General features: G+C 37.3%; 1 protein-coding gene across 11 annotated transcripts in view; it reads left to right on the plus strand.

The window, feature by feature from the left end:
• Positions 1 to 21,412, plus strand: part of SCAPER (S-phase cyclin A associated protein in the ER) — a 419,038-nt gene that overhangs the window by 76,158 nt on the left and 321,468 nt on the right. For all 11 annotated transcript variants that reach the window (XM_086363974.1, XM_086363978.1, XM_086363979.1 and 8 more), the window contains 2 exons: positions 14,043 to 14,143; positions 17,489 to 17,605. In XM_086363974.1, the coding sequence (XP_086220100.1) occupies positions 14,043 to 14,143; positions 17,489 to 17,605 (218 nt within the window). The remainder of the gene's footprint in view (positions 1 to 14,042; positions 14,144 to 17,488; positions 17,606 to 21,412) is intronic.

Here is a 21,412-nt window from a genome sequence, read left to right on the forward strand (position 1 = left end):
TCTCTTTTGCTGTCTCGTACACCGGGTTATTGTTACCATCTTTCTAAATTCCATATATGTGCGTTAGTATACTGTATTTATGTTTTTCCTTCTGGCTTACTTCACTCTGTATAATAGGCTCCAGTTTCATCCACCTCATTAGAACTGATTCAAATGTATTCTTTTTAATGGCTGAGTAATACTCCATTGTGTATATGTACCACAGCTTTCTTATCCATTCATCTGCTGATGGACATCTAGGTTGCTTCCATGTCTTGGCTATTATAAACAGTGCTGCGATGAACATTGGGGTACACGTGTCTCTTTCCCTTCTGGTTTCCTCAGTGTGTATGCCCAGCAGTGGGGTTGCTGGATCATAAGGCAGTTCTATTTCCAGTTTTTTAAGGAATCTCCACACTGTTCTCCATAGTGGCTGTACTAGTTTGCATTCCCACCAACAGTGTAAGAGAGTTCCCTTTTCTCCACACCCTCTCCAGCATTTATTATTTGTAGACTTTTGGATCGCAGCCATTCTGACTGGTGTGAAATGGTACCTCATAGTGGTTTTGATTTGCATTTCTCTGATAATGAGTGATGTTGAGCATCTTTACATGTGTTTGTTAGCCATCTGTATGTCTTCTTTGGAGAAATGTCTATTTAGTTCTTTGGTCCATTTTTTGATTGGGTCGTTTATTTTTCTGGAGTTGAGCTGTAGGAGTTGCTTGTATATTTTTGAGATTAGTTGTTTGTCGGTTGCTTCATTTGCTATTATTTTCTCCCATTCTGAAGGCTGTCTTTTCACCTTGCTAATAGTTTCCTTTGATGTGCAGAAGCTTTTAAGGTTAATTAGGTCCCATTTGTTTATTTTTGCTTTTATTTCCAATATTCTGGGAGGTGGGTCATAGAGGATCCTGCTGTGATGTATGTCGGAGAGTGTTTTGCCTATGTTCTCCTCTAGGAGTTTTATAGTTTCTGGTCTTACGAGGAGAATGCTTTTCATTAGCAGATTTTCATTTGGTAGGCTTTATTTGTTGAATATATTATGTATGTATTCTTTTTCCAGCTTGCTTATATTGAGAATTAAGGGGAGATATTTGAAAGAGGTGAATGATAAAGGAATGAAGATGACTGGGTCAATAATATTATTAGACAGTTTTTGAAAGTGATTTATTTGCCATTTTGCTTTCAGATGATTTCTTTTTTAAAAATTAGATTAGCAGTTTAAAAAAATGCTTTTTAAAACTTGTTTCACTTTTTGTAAAGCATTTTCTTTTTGTAAGAGTCCCTTCATCACTGACTTCTCATGTGATGGTTATTTCCACTTCTTTCATCATCACAGAGGGCACAACTGTGCTCATTCCTGCAGCTGAGTTGGAGGGCTGTATTGATGTCTGGGCCCAAGGGTCTGTGCACCTAGTATTGTGTGTCAGAAGGACAGAGGGATGGCGCCAACCATCCTGCTGTGCGCCAGTAACTAGAATTAGTTACAAACCGATCGAATCCGTTGCAGCCAATTGGTAAACTAATTGGTAATTTTAGCTGTACATCTATATGTAGTTATCTGAATGCCTATAACGTTACTTTCAGAGCCACTTTTGTTCTGTTCATCCTGCTTAACAAAATAGCCTTCATAGCTGCAAGGAGAAAGATGTGCATCAGTGACTGGGAGGCTGCTCCAGCTGCTTGTCTTGTTTGTATTCCCTTGTTCGTAAAACATGACTCAGGTTACAGCTGCATGGTACCACTCTGATCATTTCTGATAACGGTGAGCTAAACATTCCTTAAAATAGGTTGTTTAAGCCACCAAATGCACTTTCTCTGTGCCAACTTGTATCAGAAGTATAGCTGCTTATATTCTTGCCTTTTAGGGGGTTTCTTCTTTTCTTTCAGTGAAAAGGGAAATCAGTAGACAACTTTTAAAGGAAATTATTGGGAATTAAATCTTTCTGTGCCCTAAAGTAGATCGCTTAAGTTAATGAATTTAATTAAAGAATTTGAATTGTATTAGAGTTGAGAAAAGGAAGTCAACTAAATTTTTAAAATTTTCCTTTTCCTGATCACAGAAAACTTTCATTACCAGTGATTTGGCAATAAGATTACCTTAGAAAGAAAATAAACAGTACTTCTATGTCAGGAGAGTCTTTTAAAGTAGAATATAATTTTTATGACTAAAGTGAGGTTGGTACTATATTTCATTTATGAATAACTTGGCATATATTTATTATTAGTCTTGGGTCTGGTTTCCAAAGTGTACCTGTATGTTTAAAAAAAAAAAAATTTGTAAGTGAAAAGTGTTCTTGAGGTCTTTGAGGCCCACTGATACTAAACCATGAGTCCAGTACTTTGTTATGGAAAAGTAATATATTTTTAAAACAAATAACCGTCTTTATAGCTGGCTGTCATTTTCTGATCGTCATCTTCTGGGAGAATTGGAAAGTTGCCTTTTATAGTAAAGTGAGACTGGCATGTCTTTACAGTAAGATGAGAATACTATGATACTGGTAAAGTGAATACACTTTAAAGTTCTTTGTCTTAGCATTTAAGACGAAACATGGCAACTATGGCCAATTAAGCAATGTCCGCACATAGCTAAACCTGACATCAATTCCCTTTTGTCAGACGTGGAGTGGATTTTAGTGGCTTATGCTTTTAAATCTTTCTTGTGTAAAATTTTCATTGCTACTCTCATGTAAAACTAGTCAGTGCTAAGAAAAAAGTCTTTGCGAGATGAGTAGAATGTAGTGTCACAGTAATGTGATTTTGGATTTTCTAAAGAGGAAAATTAGAGTGCAGAAATAACTGAATTAGAAGTGATTCCTGTGAAATCCAGTCAGTTTGAAATGTATTTTGTAATTGGAGGCTTAGTGTCTGTGCAAATGCTGTATTTGATAAACAGAATGCAGGTAACCCATATTATTAAAACTGGTTTTACATCATGCATAATTATAATGGCCTTTGATATATTCAGCTTTGTATCATTTGCCTTAGAAATGCTGGTAAAATTTTAAACATTTACTTTTCCAAATATATTTCTTTTTAAACTGATGATTTCACGTATATGTTAGCAGAATTAAAGATTATTTAAAAGACTAACAGTTATTATTTTTTAAATTTGATTTCAGAAAGCTTCAGTTTAGTAGTAAATGTAAAAAATGTTGATGAAGAACACTGGAGGGAAGCATGCCCTTGATAATGGATTTGCTAGTAACTTTTTTCATTCCTATCTTTTCTTCTTTTTATTTTTCTTGCTGCTGGTATAGAACATCTTGGAGGTATGACTTAGCAGAAAGAGCAGTGGGCCAGGAGTCAGTGCAGTGGGGCTTGGGTTCTGTGCTGTCACAACCAGATCACTAAACTCATGTTATCTTAAAATTAAGTGGCTGACTATAGACTATGTGACTTCTTCATTCATAAGAGAATCCTCTGAAATTTACTCATTATGTAACATCTTTTGTCACTAATAGTTTTACTTATTCAGCCCATTCTTTAGAATAAAAATTTCTAAACAAGACTGGAGAGGGTAGAAATTTGCTTTAAGAGGGATTGTAGATTATAATTAATTTCTGTCATAAAGTACCACTGATAAATGTTACATTGGACATCTGAGGGAATAATCTTCTGTTTAATTCACTCAGGCTAAAGAGCAGCATTTGCTAGCATGCTATTGATGTTTCAAATCACTGAATACCTCTCTCTTCTGGTTTGAATTTCATTGATTCAGTGTTTTGACACATTGTGGATTTCTAACAAATTTTATTTTGGTGAGTAAATCATAGAATCTTAGAACTGTTAGTACAGTTGTCTAATCCACCTACCCATTATACGGTTACCCTTGACCGTATTCCCTCTGGTAAATAATTCTCTTTTTGAGACAGCTCTGGCAGGTGAAAATCTGTCATTTTCACTGAGTGTTCTTTGTTCTATAACTTGTATTTATGTGGAAATAATATAATCCCTTTTATGACAACCTCTCTTATGTGAAGATGTTTATCATACCATCCCATTAGTCTTTAAGCCTAGTCATCCAGTTCTTACTGTAGTTCCTACTATGATGTGATGTTAAAATCTTCCTTATTATCACACTTGGTTTATTGTGTTCTACTTTATCTATCTATCCTCCTTAAATTGTGCTTACCATGGCTTAGTGGCTAGCAAGTAGCTAGCAATAGAATTAGACTCTAGCTGATTAAATAGAAAAATTAATTCTTTGAGAGGACAGGTCACAGATTTGATACTAAAACCCATGAATCAGGGTTAGAAAATAGGCAGAAACCAGGGAGGTTCTGCAGAGAAACATCTGGCTAGGATGTATTGCTGTTTTTTTAAATACCACCATTTCCTCTTTATCTTTGCCTTGCTTGCTTGAGATTCAGAGTCCCAGGCAAGTGAGTCTGATTGGTTAAGTTCCAATCATATTACTGTGCTTAACTGTCAAGTAGTAGAGAGCAGGAAGATCTTCTCCTTTTATGTCTGTACAAAAACCCAATTCCCCAAACTAGAAAGAGAGTAGAAATTCAGGTTAGCAGTAAAAAAAATGTTTCACATAGACAGAAAACCCACAGAGGAAGTGGTCTCATTTTACCTTATGCTGATCAGACCCCCAGCCTTTTCATAGTTGCTATTATAATTGTATTATTGAAGTGTGAGGCCATATTCAGTTTTTCCTCTGGCTCAGCAAACTATTTACTCAACTTGAGTTTAGTGTCAAGTGAAATTACAGTCTTTTTTATATGTGTCATGTGTTGTTAAGACCAACCTGCTCTGACTGATATTTTACTTGCACAGTTAGTTACTGGATCAAAGGGTAGAATCAGAAACTTATCATTTAAAAATATCTCATCTTTTTAGATTTGCCACATTACTATAACCTGTCCATGCTGCCCAATAGAAATATAACATGAGCCACATATGTACTTCTAAATTTCCTACTTGTTACGTTAAAAAGACAAAAAGAAACATATGAAAATAACTTACATAATATTTTAAATTTAACCCAATACATCAAAAATTATTTCAACATGTAATGAGTATGAATATTATTATTTTTACTATGATCATTATTATTAAGATATTTTACATTCTTTCTTTTTGGTCAGAGTCTAAGTTCAGAGTAGCTGCCTTTCATGTACTTCATAACCACGTGTGGCAAGTGATTACCATATTGAACAATGCAGATTTATATATTTTTTGAATTCTTTTGTCTGTGGTGGACTTATTTCATTTGTAAATAAATGAATGAGCATACCCTGTATTTCTTTATCAAATACCCTGTATTTCTTTTATCGTAACTGGTAAAAATGTTTGGATAGAGGGACTTTTCGTATCTCTGAGGATAACTGGAAGAGCTAGGTGATAAATAATAAATCTACAGACAGCTTAGGGAGAGTGAAGAATTCTTAAGCAGAAGAATAGTAGGAGCACGATCCAGGAAAAGATAGAAATCCTTAGGGGGAAGTCTCAGCAATAGTAATCTGAGTAATTTATTGGTCAGAGGACAAATTATAGTAGAAATTAGGAAATATTTTGAACTGAATAACAAAAATAATATATGTGAGATGGAGCCTAAGTCATATCTGAAGGAAACTTTATAGTGCTGCTGCTGCTACTGCTGCTAAGTCGCTTCAGTCGTGTCCGACTCTGTGCGACCCCATAGACAGCAGCCTACCAGGCTCTGCTGTCCCTGGGATTCTCCAGGCAAGAACACTGGAGTGGGTTGCCATTTCCTTCCCCATTGCATGAAGGTGAAAAGTGAAAGTGAAGTTGCTCAGTCGCAACCGACTCGTGGCGACCCCATGGACTGTAGACCACCAGGCTCCTCCATCCATGGGATTTTCTAGGCAAGAGTACTGGAGTGGCTTGCCATTGTCTAAAATGCATATAATTTCTGGAATAAAATAAAGGCTGAAAGCCAATGATCAAAATATCCAGCTTAAGAAGTTAGGGGAAAAAGTAAACTAAACCCAGAGACATCAGAAGGAAGAAAATGATAAAGAGCAGAAATTAATAAAATAGAACGGTCATACATCAGACATTATCATCAAAGTCAGAAGCTGCTGCTGTGGTTAATCAAGAAAAGAAATTAGAAAGTATGGAAACTAGTATCAGTGATGAAAAAGATAATATTACTACTAACATTGCTATCAGATATGAAAAAGGTAACTGACTGCAGGTCCTATAGAACATTAAAAAGACAAGAGATCCTTCTCTATTCTCTTGTTCTCCCACCTCATTAAAAAAAATATGGATTAGAAGTAGCTGGCAGATGTGGGTTGGTCGCATAAGAAATATTAAGAAAATAAGATATTGAATATAAAGGGAATAAAATTTCTCATTTTCAGAGAAAGGATTTACAATATGGAAAGGGAGAAGTTTAGAATGAACTATAGGTGATTGACGTGAAGAGCTGACTCACTGGAAAAGACCCTGATGCTGGGAAAGATTGACGGCAAGAGGAGAAGGGGAAGACAGAGGATGAGATGGTTAGATAGCATCACTGACTCAATGGACATGAATTTGAACAAACTTAGGAAGATAATGAAGAACAGGGAAACCTGGCGTGCTGCAGTTCACGGTGTCACAAAGAGTCAGACGCTGCTTAGCGACTGAACAACAACAACAAATAGGTGATTGAATTTGGAAGCATTGGTATGAGCTTAAATTTCTTTTAAAATACCTGTACACAGCTAGGTACAGAAATAGGTGTAGATGTGTTCATGTGTATGTTTGTTTTTCTACTGTCTGCTTTTGCTTCATTGACTACACCAAAGCCTTTGAATGTGTGGATCACAACAAAATGGAAAATTCTTAAAGAGATGGGAATATGAGACCACCTTCCCTGCCTCCTGAGAAACCTGTATGCAGAACAAGAAGCAGCAGTTAGAATGGGACTGGTTCAAAATTAGGAAAGGAGTACATTAAAGCTGTATATTGTTACCCTGATTATTTACTTATATGCAGAGTACATCATGTGAAATGCTAGGCTGGGTGACTTACAAGCTGGAATCAAGAGTGTGGGGAGAAATATCAATAATCTTAGATGTGCAGTTGATACCACTTTAATGGCAGAAAGCAAAGAGAACTAAAGAGCGTCTTGATGAGGGTGAAAGAGGAGAGTGAAAAACTGGTTTAAAACTCAACATTCAAAAAACAAAGATCATGGCCATCCATTCCCATCACTTCATGGCAAATAGATGGGAAAAAGTGGAAACAGTGACAGATTTTATTTTCTTGGGCTCCAAAATCACTGTGGACAGTGACTGCAGGCATGAAATTAAAAGACACTTGCTCCTTGGAAGAAAAGCTATGACAAAACCTAGACAGCGTATTAAAAAGCAGAGACATCAGTTTGCTGACTAAGATCCATCTCCTCAAAGCTATGGTTTTTCCCATAGTCATGTATGGATGTGAGAGCTGGACCATAAAGAAGTCTGAGCGCAGAAGAATTGATGCTTTCAAACTGTGGTTTGAAAAGACTTGTGAGTGTCCCTTGGACAGCGGGGAGATAAAACCAGTCAATCCTAAAGGAAATCAACCCTAAATATTCATTGGAAGGACTGATGTTTAAGCTGAAGTTTCAATACTTTGGCCACTTGAATCAAAGAGCCAGCTAATTGGAAAAGACCCTGATGCTAGGAAAGATTGAGGGCAGGAGGAGAAGGGGGCGACAGAGGATGAGATGGCTGGATGGGTCACCACCTCAGTGGGCATGAATTTGAGCAAACTCCACGAGATAGCAACTGAACAACAACAGCTGGGAGTGCCCTGAAGCTCTGACGCACCAGTATCAGTGAGCACGTGAAATACCTGATCTTTAGGTATTTATATCACTTAGGTCAATATATCAGTCTCCAATGAAAAGAACCAGAACTGCTTAGAGAAACGGCTGATTCCAGGGCAGGGCCAGCGAAAATACAGGATGAGCCTGAAAAATCTTTTTGTGACAGAAAGTAGGAAATGATCTGACGCAATGGTAACATGTCAGAAATACGTAAGAGCCAGCATCAGCAACTTCCCATTTGCCAAATCTAGGACAATTCAAGTATTAAAATAAACAATGATAGTAATGGATCATTGAAGAATATAGAAATTGATGAATCCATACTATTATGAATAAGTAAATTAATAAATAGTCAAATAAGGGAAAGCACCTTTTCTATAATAGAATGCTAAGTAATAAATGTAGAAGGAATGATGGAATTAGAAAACCATTATTTAGAAATTATTATAATAATTTATCCAGGCAAGAATCACCAATGGATCTTAAATTAGTGAAATTTGTTGAAGAACATGATATTTATAGTTATAGAATATCTCCCTAAAAGGTAGCTTTCAAGTACAGAGAAAAATAGGAAGTTTAAGCAGGGAGTTGTTAGATACCACTTATCAAATTATCAAATTTATTATCATTAGTAATAGGACATATACATAGTGGGTGCCTCTTTATATTAGGCACTGAGAAGACCACAGCATCACTAATGTGGTATTCCTGATAATTCATTTAATTTGACCTTAAATTGATTGACATATTACAAAATAACTGCCTGTATTCTTTAAAAATATGAGGTCATGAACGACTGAGGAAGAGCAGTAATAGAATGAAAAAGACAGGACAGTTAAATACAAGTGTGATTCTCAGTAGGACCTTGGATTAGATTATTTTTCTTCTCTAAAGCCACCCTGATTACTTAACTTATATGCAGAATACATCACATGAAATGCCAGGCTAGATGGCTCACAAGCTGGAATCAAGATTGAAGGGAGAAATATCAATAACCTCAGATATTATGCAGATGACCCTAATGGCAGAAAATGAAAAGCAACTAAAGCGTTGTTTTTTTTTTTTTTTTTTTTTTGATGAAGGTGAAAGAGTAGAGTGAAAAGCTGGGTTAAAACAAACATTCAAAAAAATGAAAATCATGGCATCCAGTCCCATCACTTCATGGTAAATGGGTGGGGGATAAATGGAAACAGTGAGAGATTTTGTTTTCTTGGGCTCCAAAATCACTGCGGTTGGTGACTGCAGGCACAAAATTAAAAGATAGTTGCTTTTTGGAAGAAAAGCTATGACAAACCTAGATAGCATATTGAAAAGCAGAGACATCACTTTGCCAAGAAAGGTCCATCTAGTCAGAGCTATGGTTTTTCCAGTAGTCATGTACAGATGTGAGAGTTGAACCCTCAAGAAGGCTGAGCACTGAAGAATTGATGCTTTCAAAGCTGTAGTGCTGGAGAAGACTCTTGAGAGTCCCTTGTTTAGCAAGGAGATGAAACTAGTCAGTCCTAAAGGAAATCAATTCTGAATATTCACTGGAAGGACTGATGCTTAAATTGAAGTTTCAGTACTTTGACCAGCTGATGCAAAGAGCTGACTCATTGGAAAGGACCCTGATATTGGGGAAAATTTAGGGGAGGAGGAGAAGGGGGCGACAGAGGATGAGATGGTTGGATGGCATCATTGACTCAGTGGACATGCTGGTGCTGCTGCTACTGCTGCTAAGTCGCTTCAGTCCCGTCCGACTCTGTGCGACCCCATAGATGGCAGCCCACCAGGCTCCACTGTCACTGGGATTCTCCAGGCAAGAACACTGGAGTGGGTTTCCATTTCCTTCCCCAATGCGTGAAAGTGAAAAGTGAAAGTGAAGTCACTTTGAAAACTTTGAAGAAAACATAGATGTAAATCTTTGTAACCTTGGAGTAGGCAGTACTTTCTCAAATGTTATACCCAGAGCACAAGTAACCAAATAAATATGTAAATTGAACTTTATCTAAATTTAAAACTTACATGTGTTATTAGGACACTCACAAGTAAAGAGACAGCTCACAGAATGAGAGAAAATATTTTCAAACAATATGTCTGATATGTTTAATATACAAAATATATGAAAAATTCCTGCAGTTCAAAAATAAAAAAGACAAATAGCCCAGTTAAAAAATGGGCAAAGAATTTGAATAGACACTTTTGCATAGATGATATACAAATGTCCATAAACACATGAATATGTGCTCAACATTTTTAGTCATCAGGGAAAATCAAATAAAAACAACAGTATCGCTTTACTGTCATTAGGTTGACTAGAGTCAAGAAGTCAGAAAATAGCATATGTTGGTAAGGATTGAAGGAGATGCAACCCTCTCATATTGCTAGTGGCAATGTAAAATGGTACAGCTACTGGTGAAAAAAATTTTGGTAGTTAATGTTAAATGTTAGAGTTACCATATGGCCCAGGAAATCCACTTCCATTTATATACCCAAGAGAATTAGAAACATGTGTTCACATAAAACCTTGTACATGAATGTTCACAGCCAGCAGCATTCATAATAGGAAAAAAGTGAGAACAGCCTAAATATCCATCAACTGAAAGTGAATAAAAGAAGTTGTGTTTACACAGTTATTTAGTTATAGAAAGGAATGGAGTACAGATGCATGCTACCAGGTAGATGAGCCTTGAAAACATTCAGTTCAGTTCAGTTGCTCAGTTGTGTCCAACTCTTCACGACCCCATGGACCACAGCACACCAGGCCTCCCTGTCCATCACCAACTCCCAGAGCCTCAAACTCACCTCCACTGAGTTGGTGATGCCATCCAACCATCTGATCCTCTGTCGTCCCCTTCTCTTCCTGCCTTCAGTCTTTCCCAGCATCAGGGTCATTTCAGATGAGTCAGCCCTCCGCATCAGGTGGCCAAAGTATTGGAGTTTCAGCTTCAACATCAGTCCTTCCAATGAACACTCAGGACTGATCTCCTTTAGGATGGACTGGTTGGATCTCCTTGCAGTCCAAGGGACTTTCAAGAGTCTTCTCCAACACCACAGTTCAAAAGCATCAATTCTTCTGTGCTCAGCTTTCTTTATAGTCCAGCTCTCACATCCATACATGACTACTGGAAAAACCATAACCTTGACGAGACGGATCTTTGTTGGTAAAATAATGTCTCTGCTTTTTAATATGCTGTCTACGTTGGACATAACTTTCCTTCCAAGGAGTAAGCATCTTTTAATTTCATGGCTGCAATCACCATCTGAAGTGATTTTGGAGCCCCCAAAATTAAAGTTAGCTACTGTTTCCACTGTTTCCCCATCTATTTGCCATAAAGTGATGGGACCGGGTGCCAGGATCTTCGTTTTCTAAATGTTGAGCTTTAAGCCAACTTTTTCACTCTCCTCTTTCATTTCATCAAGAGGCTCTTTAGTTCTTCTTCACTTTCTGCCATAAGGGTGGTGTCGTCTGCATATCTGAGGTTATTGTTATTTCTCCTGGCAGTCTTCCAGCTTTTGCTTCATCCAGCCCAGCATTTCTCATGAAAACATTATGCTAAAAGAAGCCGCCTTGAAAGACCACATATGATATGATTCTGTTTATATGAAATGTCCAGAACAGGCCAGTCCATAGATACAGAAGGTTGATCAGTGGTTTCCAAAGGCTGGGGAGAAGGGAAAATGGGGAATGACTGCTAAAGGTTTCTTTTGGGGGATGATGAAAATGTTTTGGAATCAGTTGCATAATTCTGTGTATATATGGTGCACAGCTCTGAATTGCATAATTTAAAATGGTGAATTTTATAGTCTGTGAATTATATCTCAATAACAAATTGAGGAAAAAAAGCCTGTATTATGCACATTCTTCTAGAACATAGAAAAATAGAGAATTCCTTTCAGCATGACTTTGATAACCAAAACCGTTATGAGAAAGGAAAATGTAGGCCACACTGAAGTACAGATGCTTAAGTCCTAAACCAGATAACGATGTATTGAATCTAGTGATTTGAAAATTGGACAGTACATCACAATCAAGTCAGGTTCTTTGCAGTCCTGCAGTGTTCCTTTAACATTTGAATATGAAATTAATGTTATTTACCAGATTAGATGAATGAAGATGAAAAATCATATGATCATGTCAGTGATTTTGGAAAAATACTTTGTGAAATTCAGCACCCATTCATGATAAAACTAGTAAACTGAGAATAAAAAGGAGCATCCTTAGTGACATAAGGAATCTTCCAAAAATTCTAGAGTAAACATCAAGCTTAATGCTGAGATGTTGAGAGCTTTCCTTCTGAAATTGTGAATGAGACAAGATCGGCCACTATCTTTATTTCTTTTCAGCCTTGTGCCAGCACAGGAATAAGAGAATAAGACATAAAAGATATGAGACGTGTGGAGAAAAGTATGTCATTATTTACAGATCACATATATATGTATACACACACAATAAACACACTTAGGAGATCCAGGAAAATCAGCATTAACTGAAAAAAAATTTAAAGCAACTACCATTTATTTTAGGGTTGAGTCTAACAAAAGATATGTAAGACCTCTACACAGAAAAATATAATACATTATGAGTAAGATAAATATATAGCTCTATATATAAATATATAGAGCTATAGGTCTGTAAAGACTAGAAAAACAATGTTATAAGAATATCAGTTTTCTTTCAGTTCCTGTATAGAATCAGTGCAAATGCAATTAAAATTCTATTTTTTTTTACCCTTGAGAAGTTGACAAGCTGATTCTAAAATTTGTATGGAAATGCAAAAAGGGCTGGAATTTGCCTAGACAACTTTGAGGTCAAAGATAAAGTTGGAGAATTTACTGAATTTTGAGATTTATTTTAGAGCCGTAACAGTGCATGATAATTTACTGCTGGTATAAGAATAGACCAATGTAACAGAAGAGATATTCTAGACACAGACCCATGCTTTAAAAGATAATTTTGGAGAAATCTTCCTGACCTTGTGATAGGAAAAGAATACATAAAAATAACACAAATAGTATCAGTCTTTAGATAAAACAGTCATAAATTAGACACCTTAAAATTTGGAATTTCTGTTCATCAAAAGATTCCATTCCATTAGGAGAGTGAAAAGGCAAGCTTATATGTGCTGCACATAGAATCAACAATAGGCACATATCCAAAAGAAGTTCTTCTGCACATCAGAAAGAGAAAGACACTAGAAAAACAGGATGAGTCTTGAATAAGCACTTTACAAAAAGAAGTTGGCCAATAAGCATATGAAAAAGTGCTGACAATCATTAATAATCAGCGAAACACATACTAAAACCAAAATGAAACCATTGCAGCGTCATCAGCCAGAATGGCTCAGGTTAAAAACACAAAAAGAAGACCCAAAATGGACAATTCCAGGTATAGATGAGGGTTGCTGCTGGGTGTGGCAACCACTTTGGAAAATAGTTTGTTACTGTATATGCAAGTGGAACATAGGCCTACTCTGTGACTCAGCAGTTACACTCTTGATCATACACTCAACAGAAATAATACATATGTGCAGTGAACATGTACATGAGTAATAGCATATAACTTGTAATATCCCAAATTTGGAAATTACTTCAATATGCATCAACATTAGATTGTGTAAATATTCGGTAAATAAATATTAAAATAAATACCAACCAATAAATTTTGATAAACTGTAAATTGGGTAAATAAGTGTTAATAGAATACTGTTCAGTAGTGACCTTGGAATATGACAGTAAGTGAATGGCAGGTACGTTCTGCTATATGGATGAATCTGATAAACAAATGTATGACAGAAACCACAAAATAATACACAGTCTATGAGTTCATTTTATGAATTTCAAAATAAAACTCTTAGAAGTCAAAGCAGTGGTTACTTTGGAACAGTGATTAAGAGGGGTACATCAGGGAACTTTTATTAGAGACTGATGGTGTTAAATTTTTTGTCTTGGATGGTGGTTGCATGAGTCCTTACTTTGAAATAATTTATCAGTACATTTATGTTTCATGTACTTTTCTGTTTATTAAATATAGCAATAAAAAGATTAAAAAAATATTCAGTTGAGAAAGTCTTGAGAAGGAATATCAATACCATCTCTTGGTCTTTAGACTGTGAGCTTCACTAATTTCTTACCAAACAGAATGAAAATAACCCCCTACGCCCAGATATTGGTAGGTTTTGCTGCTTCCTCAGTGAGGAGTTTTAGTGTAAAAATTATTAATTCCTAAGTCCTTTACTCTAAAATTTTTTTTCTTGAAGCTCTTTAGTTTCAGAATGGAATCTAATGTTTGTTTGTTTTGAATTAGGAGGTGCTGATGATGCTGGATAACTATGTAAGAGATTTCAAAGCATTAATTGACTGGATTCAACTTCAGGAAAAGCTGGAGAAGACAGATGCTCAAAGCAGGTAATGAATTCTGGTCTTTATATTTATAGCAGCTGGCAGATTCTAAAGCATTTATTAAAATTGACAGTGAACTTGACCTCAGCTTAACTGGAAACTTGTCTAAATCTAAAAGTTGGGAGCTGCATTTCTCAAGTTCAGTAACAAGTATTTTATTGGGTACCTACTAGTGCAAGGCACTTGTTATCTTGTACAGCAATGTAACTGCTGAGTAAGATATACTTACTACTTTCATGAATTTGTAGTCTAAGGGTGGGATAAAATAGAACTGATTACTGTGAAAAAATTGTCAATATTATAGGTGTCCAGAGGACAGAGTCATATCTCCTTTGGGGAATAGATCAGGAAAGATTTTGAGGAGATTGTAGAAGTGTTTAAAAAATGTGATGGATTTTAATAAAGTTGGCCTTTCAGATGAAGGGAATAAGGACAGCTATAGAAGTTCAGGGTGCATGTGAAGTGACAGTAAAGTAGGGAAAAGTATAGTATTTCTTCTTAAGGCAGTAGGCAGTGGGGGAAATTGATGAGACTAGAGGAGTAATGAAAGATCAGAGCTATTTTAGAAACCTTCGTTTGGAATCAGCACACACAGAGCTGCACTGTGCGCTGCTCACAGCACACCTTCATTTGGAATCGGTCTCTGGGACTACTGTGGTGAAGAAAAACAGATGCAGTCCTGCCCTCATGAAGTGTGCAGTGCATTGACAGGAAACACTGAGGTTAAATACTTATCTGTGTACAAAGAGTCACCCTGAAGAAACATACTATACTTTGGGAGTATAGTAAAAGGTACCATCAACCAGTTGGTTAAGCCCAGGAGGATTTCCCCAAGGAGCTTATATTTCAGTGAGGCAGAATACCAAGAAGCAGTTAGCTTGACAAGGAGAAAAGAAAAATGTAATCCCAGGTAGAGGTGACAGTATAGGATATCCTGGAGGTACAGGAGAGCACAGAATAGTCCAGGAGTTCAGAGTTTAACAGTGTTGGAGTGAATAGAACAGGCAAAGAGTAGCATGAGATGAACCTAGAGAGGTAGGCGGAGACCAGATTATGTAGGACTTTGTAGACGTGATAAACACTTTAGTGTTTATTTTGGGCCATAAAGGTTTTTAAGTAAGGAAATTACATATCAGACTTGTTTGTTTGTTGTTTTTTTTTTAAAGATCTTTCTGACTGTAGTGTGGGAAGGTTGAGATTCAGCAGTATAGTTTATAGATTAGATGCTGGCTACTCAGGCTCGAGGAAGGGCAGTGGGGAGAGCCGAGACATATTCCAGAGATGGATAATCCAACTGTATTTAGTATTGTTTTGGTTATGTGCACAAGCAAAAGAACAATTTGCTATTTAGACTTAGAAGTAAAGCCTGAGCTTTTGTGAAGTGGGTCAATTCACATGAAGCTACAGTGATGCCCTTTTACCCAGAGAAAACAGGCCTAGGCTGATTCTTTTCCTTGGATTTAACCTTGGTTCAGTCTCAGTGAGTGGAGCTGTCCTGTGGAGAAGGCATCGTCCTAGTCTGTCAACCCCAGGGGAAAACCAAGTGAGTGAAGGAATCCCAAGGGAAAAATCCAGGAAGTCTTGGTTCCCAGGAAACCAAATTCAGGGAAACTAGTTGTCTTTGCAATAAGCAGTTTCACCTTTACCCCTTGATAATAGGTTATTAGTTTGGATGGGAGTGGGGGATACATTCTTTAGTGGGGTTGAACCAGATCATCATCCTCATTTGGAATTGGTGACTGTATTGCCCTTGAAAAGATAAGCAGAGGAAATCAGGTTCAAAGAAAACAGAATAGATGTACAGAGAGGGCAAAAATGAGGGGAATCGTCTGGTCTTTCAGAGTTTGAGAGTGTTGCTTTAAAGCCTGCCTCTTCCAGACCTAATCCCCATGAGCCACCTTGAGGATGTCCTTATCCTTGTAAGTTTATATCCTTGCAATAAATCTTCATTTTCTTTTTTATTTAGCTTTATGAAGTTTCTGTTCCTTGTATCCAAAAAGAGTCTGTAATGTAACTGTCAATGCATTATAGAAGCTAACTAGTTTTTTTTTCTTGCTTGCGAACTCCAGGCTAGCAGTGGCTATGTTGAAGATTGAGAAAGATTCTGAGGCCAACTCCAAGCTTAACAGCTATGCCTATCTGGGCACCATGGTTCAAAAATATACCTGAGGCAACACTTCAAAAAAATACATCTTATTTATTTGGCTGCATTGGATCTTAAGTTGCAGCATGCAGGATCTTTCATTGTGGCACATAGACTCTCCAGCTGCAAGGTGTGGGCCCCAGAGCATGTGAACTTCAGTAGTTGTGACAGAGGAGCTCTCTAGTTGTACAGGGGCTTAGTTGCTCCAAGACATGTGAGATCTTAGTTCCCTGATAAGGGATAGAACCCATGTCCTCTGCATTGTAAATCGGATCCTTAACAACTGAACCACCAGAGAAATCCCTGAGGCAACTTTTTTTACCTTAAGAACTTCCCAGCATTTCTCTTCTTTGCCTCCTGAGGCAGCTCACAGATATAAGAAGCAATCTTTAATTTCCTGTGGGTGGCATTATCCATCTTTCATTCATCATCTCATGCATTTATTTCCCATATGATTTGGCAATAAATTATCAAAAGCTTTAGATTTTATTTGGATAAACATCTATATGAATTTTCTTGTTTTCTAGTAATTAGTATCATTTTTTAATGAGAGAAAAAAAAATCACAGTCACTAGATTGAATAAAGAGTAAGAGGCTAGGACATTTGGAGAGTTATGGAGGTCTGACTGAGGGCATAGGATAGAGAAGATATTGCTTGGGGAAATTTTTTTCAAGTAGAGATTATGCATCCTGTCAACTGATTGGTGTGGAGCCAGTGAAGAAGGAGGAATAGTTAGCTTTTCTAGCAAAGAACAGTGAAATGTTTATGATGTTGCTCTTGTGGGTAAGGTAGAGGATGAAGGTGTATTCTTCAGTTTAACCCTCAGCACTTTCTGTCTTGATCTCTGCTCTACACTCTTAGCTCTCCAGCAATACTGGATACAAGTAGCCAAAATTAGTACCATTGCCTTTTTAATGTGTTTTTAGCTGGGTGTATGGAAGCTTTTAAAATATAAGTAGTTTGTGTTGTGTCTTTGTAACCCCATAACCTGCTGTAGTGGACGGAAAATCCTGGACCATGCATCATCTGGAATTATTTACTGGTAATATGGTAAAGAACTTTCTGATAGTGTACCAAGGAAAAATTGTGATCTGCTTATGTTTTCATGCACTTAACAACAAAGAGAAAAGATTAGACTACCCTACCACTACCACCATTGCCATCACCTCTTTTCTCTTTTAATCTTTTGTGTGTCTTGAATTGGCAGACCAACTTCTTTGGCATGGGAAGTAAAGAAGATGTCCCCAGGACGTCATGTGATTCCAAGTCCGTCAACAGATAGAATCAATGTAACATCAAATGCTCGAAGAAGCTTAAATTTTGGGTGAGATGAACTCAAAAAAGGCTACTAAGGCTTACATTATAGTAAATAAATTTTTTGTGGACAATATACTTGTATTATAAAACTTGCATTTCACTATAAATATATTGTTGTATATGTTTTTGTTTATGTTTGAATAAAAAGTTAAAATCCAGGAAGAGTAAAGTTTTAACTTTTAGGAAGTATTTTATGTTCAAACATAGGATCCCGGAGTTAGAACTCAGAAACGTATTTCATGCTAAATGATTAGTAGCATGAATTGTCAATTTCACAACAGATGACCTAAATATATCATAAACTGTGTTATATGTCATATGGACAGTAATATATCTTTATACATTATAATCTTATCAACAGTTGTATAATTACTATTTTATAAAGTTGTCTTTTATATCACATAACAGAAGAGTTATAAGAAGAAATGAGGTTGTATTGTCTTTTGTATTTACCTACGTAGTTATTTACTTTGGTGGTTCTCTTTATCTCCTCATGTGGATTCAGGTTACTGTCTGGTGGCCTATCATTCAACTGGAGCTGTCTTTAATATATCTTATTAGGCAGGTCTGCTGGTAGCAGTTTTTATCAGGTTTTGTTTATCTGAGAATATCTTAATTTATCTTTGAATTTTTTGAAGGATAGTTTTGCTGTACATAGAATTCTTGATTGAGAGTGTTTCTGTTTCAGCACTTTGACTATGTCCTCTCACTGCCTTCTGGCTTCCATGTCTTCTGATGAGAAATAAGGTGTTATTCTTACATAAGATACCTCAGTTCTCTCTCTTGATGCTCTCAAGATTCTCTCTTTGTCTTTTGTTTTCAGTAGTTTGATTATGATGTATTTAGGTGTGGAGTTTGTAGAGCTCTTCTAGATTTGTAGATAAGTGTTTTTCATCAAATTTAGTAAGTTTTTGTCCATTATTTCTACAGATACCCTTTCTGTCCCTTTTTCTCTCTCCTCTCCTCTGGAAATCCCACTCTTACTGAGAATGTGTTACTCATGATGGTGTTCCACAGTCTTTGAGACTCTGTTCAAATTTCTGCATTCATTTTTCTTTCTGTTTTTTGGGTTCAGTTCAGTCGCTCAGTCGTGTCTGACTCTTTGCGACCCCGTGAATTGCAGCATGCCAGGCCTCCCTGTCCATCACCAACTCCTGGACATCACTCAAACTCACGTCCATCGAGTTGGTGATACCATCCAGCCATCTCATCCTCCGTTGTCCCCTCCTGCCCCCAATCCCTCCCAGCATCAGAGTCTTTCCCAATGAGTCAACTCCTCGCATGAGGTGGCCAAAGTACCAGAGTTCAGCCTCAGCATCAGTCCTTCCAAAGAACACCCAGGACTGATCTCCTTTAGAATGGACTGATTGGATCTCCTTGCAGTCCAAGGGACTCTCAAGAGTCTTCTCCAACACCACGGTTCAAAAGCATCAATTCTTCGGCGCTCAGCTTTCTTCACAGTCCAACTCTCACATCCATACATGACCACTGGAAAAACCATAGCCTTGGTTATATAGTCTCAATTTACCTCTTTTTAAATTTGCTAGTTCTTTATTTTGCAAGCTTAATTCTACTGTTGAGCCCCTCTGGTGAATTTTTCATTTTCATTATTGTACTTTTCAACTCCAGAATACATATGTAGTTCTTTTAAAGTATTTATTTGTGTATTTATTTGATTGTGACAGGTCTTAGTTGCAGCACGTGGGATCTTCAGTCTTCATTGTTGCATGTGGGATCTTTAGTTGTGGCGTTTGGAGTCTACTTCCTTGACCAGGGATCAAACCTGAGCCCTGTGAACTGGGAACACAGAATCTAAGTCTCTGTGATTATTTTTCATATTTGATTTAATTTTTATTGATATCCAGTATTTGGTGAAACATTTTTCTCATACTTTATTTTTAGACGTGGTTGTGTTTTGTTCTTAAATATTCTTTGAACATATTTATAATAGCTCATTTAAAGTCTTTGTCTAGTAAGTCCAACGTTCAAGCTTCCTTCAGGACTTGTTTTGGTTGCTTTTCTTTTGTGTGTCTGTGGGTAGGCTATACTTCCTGTTTCTTTGCGTGTCTTATGGCTTTTGTTAAAAATTGGATATTTTAAATAGTATAGTGTGATAGCTCTGGAGATGATATTGCTACACTTTCCAGGATTTGTTGTCACTCTTCAGTGGTGGTGGCTTTGCTACTATTTGTTTGTTTAGTGACTTTCTTGAACTAGTCTTCTGAAGTCTAAGTGAAGTGAAGTGAAGTTGCTCAGTCGTGTCCGACTCTTTGGGACCCCGTGGACTGTAGCCTGCCAGGCTCCTCTGTCCATGGGATTCTCCAGGCAAGAATACTGTAGTGGGTTACCATTTCCTTCTCCAGGGAATCTTCCCGACCCAGGGATCGAACCCAGGTCTCCTGCATTGCAGGCAGACGCTTTAACCTCTGAGCCACCAGGGAAGCCACCTCTGTGTTTTTTGTTATTATAGTCACTGAAGTCTCTACTTAGTTATCTTAGTTGCCAGCTAATGATTTGACAGAGATTTCCTTAAATGCCTTGAACCAATAAGTCTCCTAGCTCTTTTCTAGTTTTAGGTGTGATCACCATGTCTTCAGTGCTCTGGAGTTTACAGTTCTAACTTTGCTCTCAATTCCTGCTTCCTCAGAGCCTCAAGGGCAGTCAGAGGTGAGAGATTAGAGCTGTTTCAGACCTTTCTTGAGTTTGCACACAACCCAGCGCATGTGTGTGGTCTTCTTGATTTCCAGGAATGTATTAGAGCTTTTCAAAGCCCCCCAAGGACTTCTCATTCTCCACCATTGCCTTTTAAGTTAGCCCCTGTTTGCCCCAAATGCCATTGATACCTCTGGCAGCTATGATGTTGTTCGTGAAAGTTATCACTGTTTTTTTCCTTAAATTTCCATAGCAAACTTCACTTTTAAAGATAAATATCTGTTTGGACTCGAGTTCTTTAGAGTGAGTCTTAACATTTGTAGTGTGAGGGTCAGTAAGTAGTTTGCTTGGTCAGTCATCTTTGTTCGGTTAAAACTTACCCTTTCTTCGTGGCTTCTCATTGTTCCTGTCTCCATGTCCATGGTCAGTTTCATCTCCTGTTTCTGCTGGGCCTTGCATATATGTATATTATTATTAGATTTTCAGTGTGTTAACGTTTTTAATGTTAATTTTTGTTCTTACACTATGACCTTCTTTAAGGGAAGATGTTTGTCATATTTTCTGTATCCCAAGCACCTAGCATTGTACTCAGCCCTTAGTAAGAGCTCACTAAGTGTTATTCAGTAGAATCAATTTTTTGCTTTAAATGAGATTATTAGATAGTATTGCCCTAGGTGAAGGTTGATGGACTTTGGAGCTGTCACGCGAGTGTATGTTCCTCGGTTTTTTGTCTCGTCACAACAAAGATTTGGAGTGACGGACATTAAAGCCCCCTCAGCGTGTCACAGCTCTTGGGTCTTGGATAGACCGTGTTATAGCTCTCAGGTCTCAAACAGACCATGTTATAGCTCTTAGACAAATCAGTGTTACAGTTCAGTCTTACAGCTCTATTTTATTCAGAAGATAGCAGGAAAATCCATCCTGGAGGCGTGAGGGCACGTCGATCTAAAGATGCGAAGAGAAGAGCGCCGCAGCGTGTGGGAGAGAGAGAGAGCTAGCTTTGGCTCCTCTTTTTATATGTTTTTTCTCTCTGGGCCTGTCCTATGTAAATTGGGCCAGCCAGGAGTGTTGTTTGTTTTACCTGAGGTCCTCACTCCGGTCCTCGGACCTTCCTTTGTTTTATTTTTGTGGGCTTTTCTCTTCCTTGTCTTTTAGCCACCGC

This window comes from Bos grunniens, chromosome 21 (genome assembly GCF_055505025.1).
Source record: "Bos grunniens cultivar Pamir isolate PY7600 chromosome 21, Bosgru_T2T1.0, whole genome shotgun sequence".
NCBI lineage: Eukaryota > Metazoa > Chordata > Mammalia > Artiodactyla > Bovidae > Bos > Bos grunniens.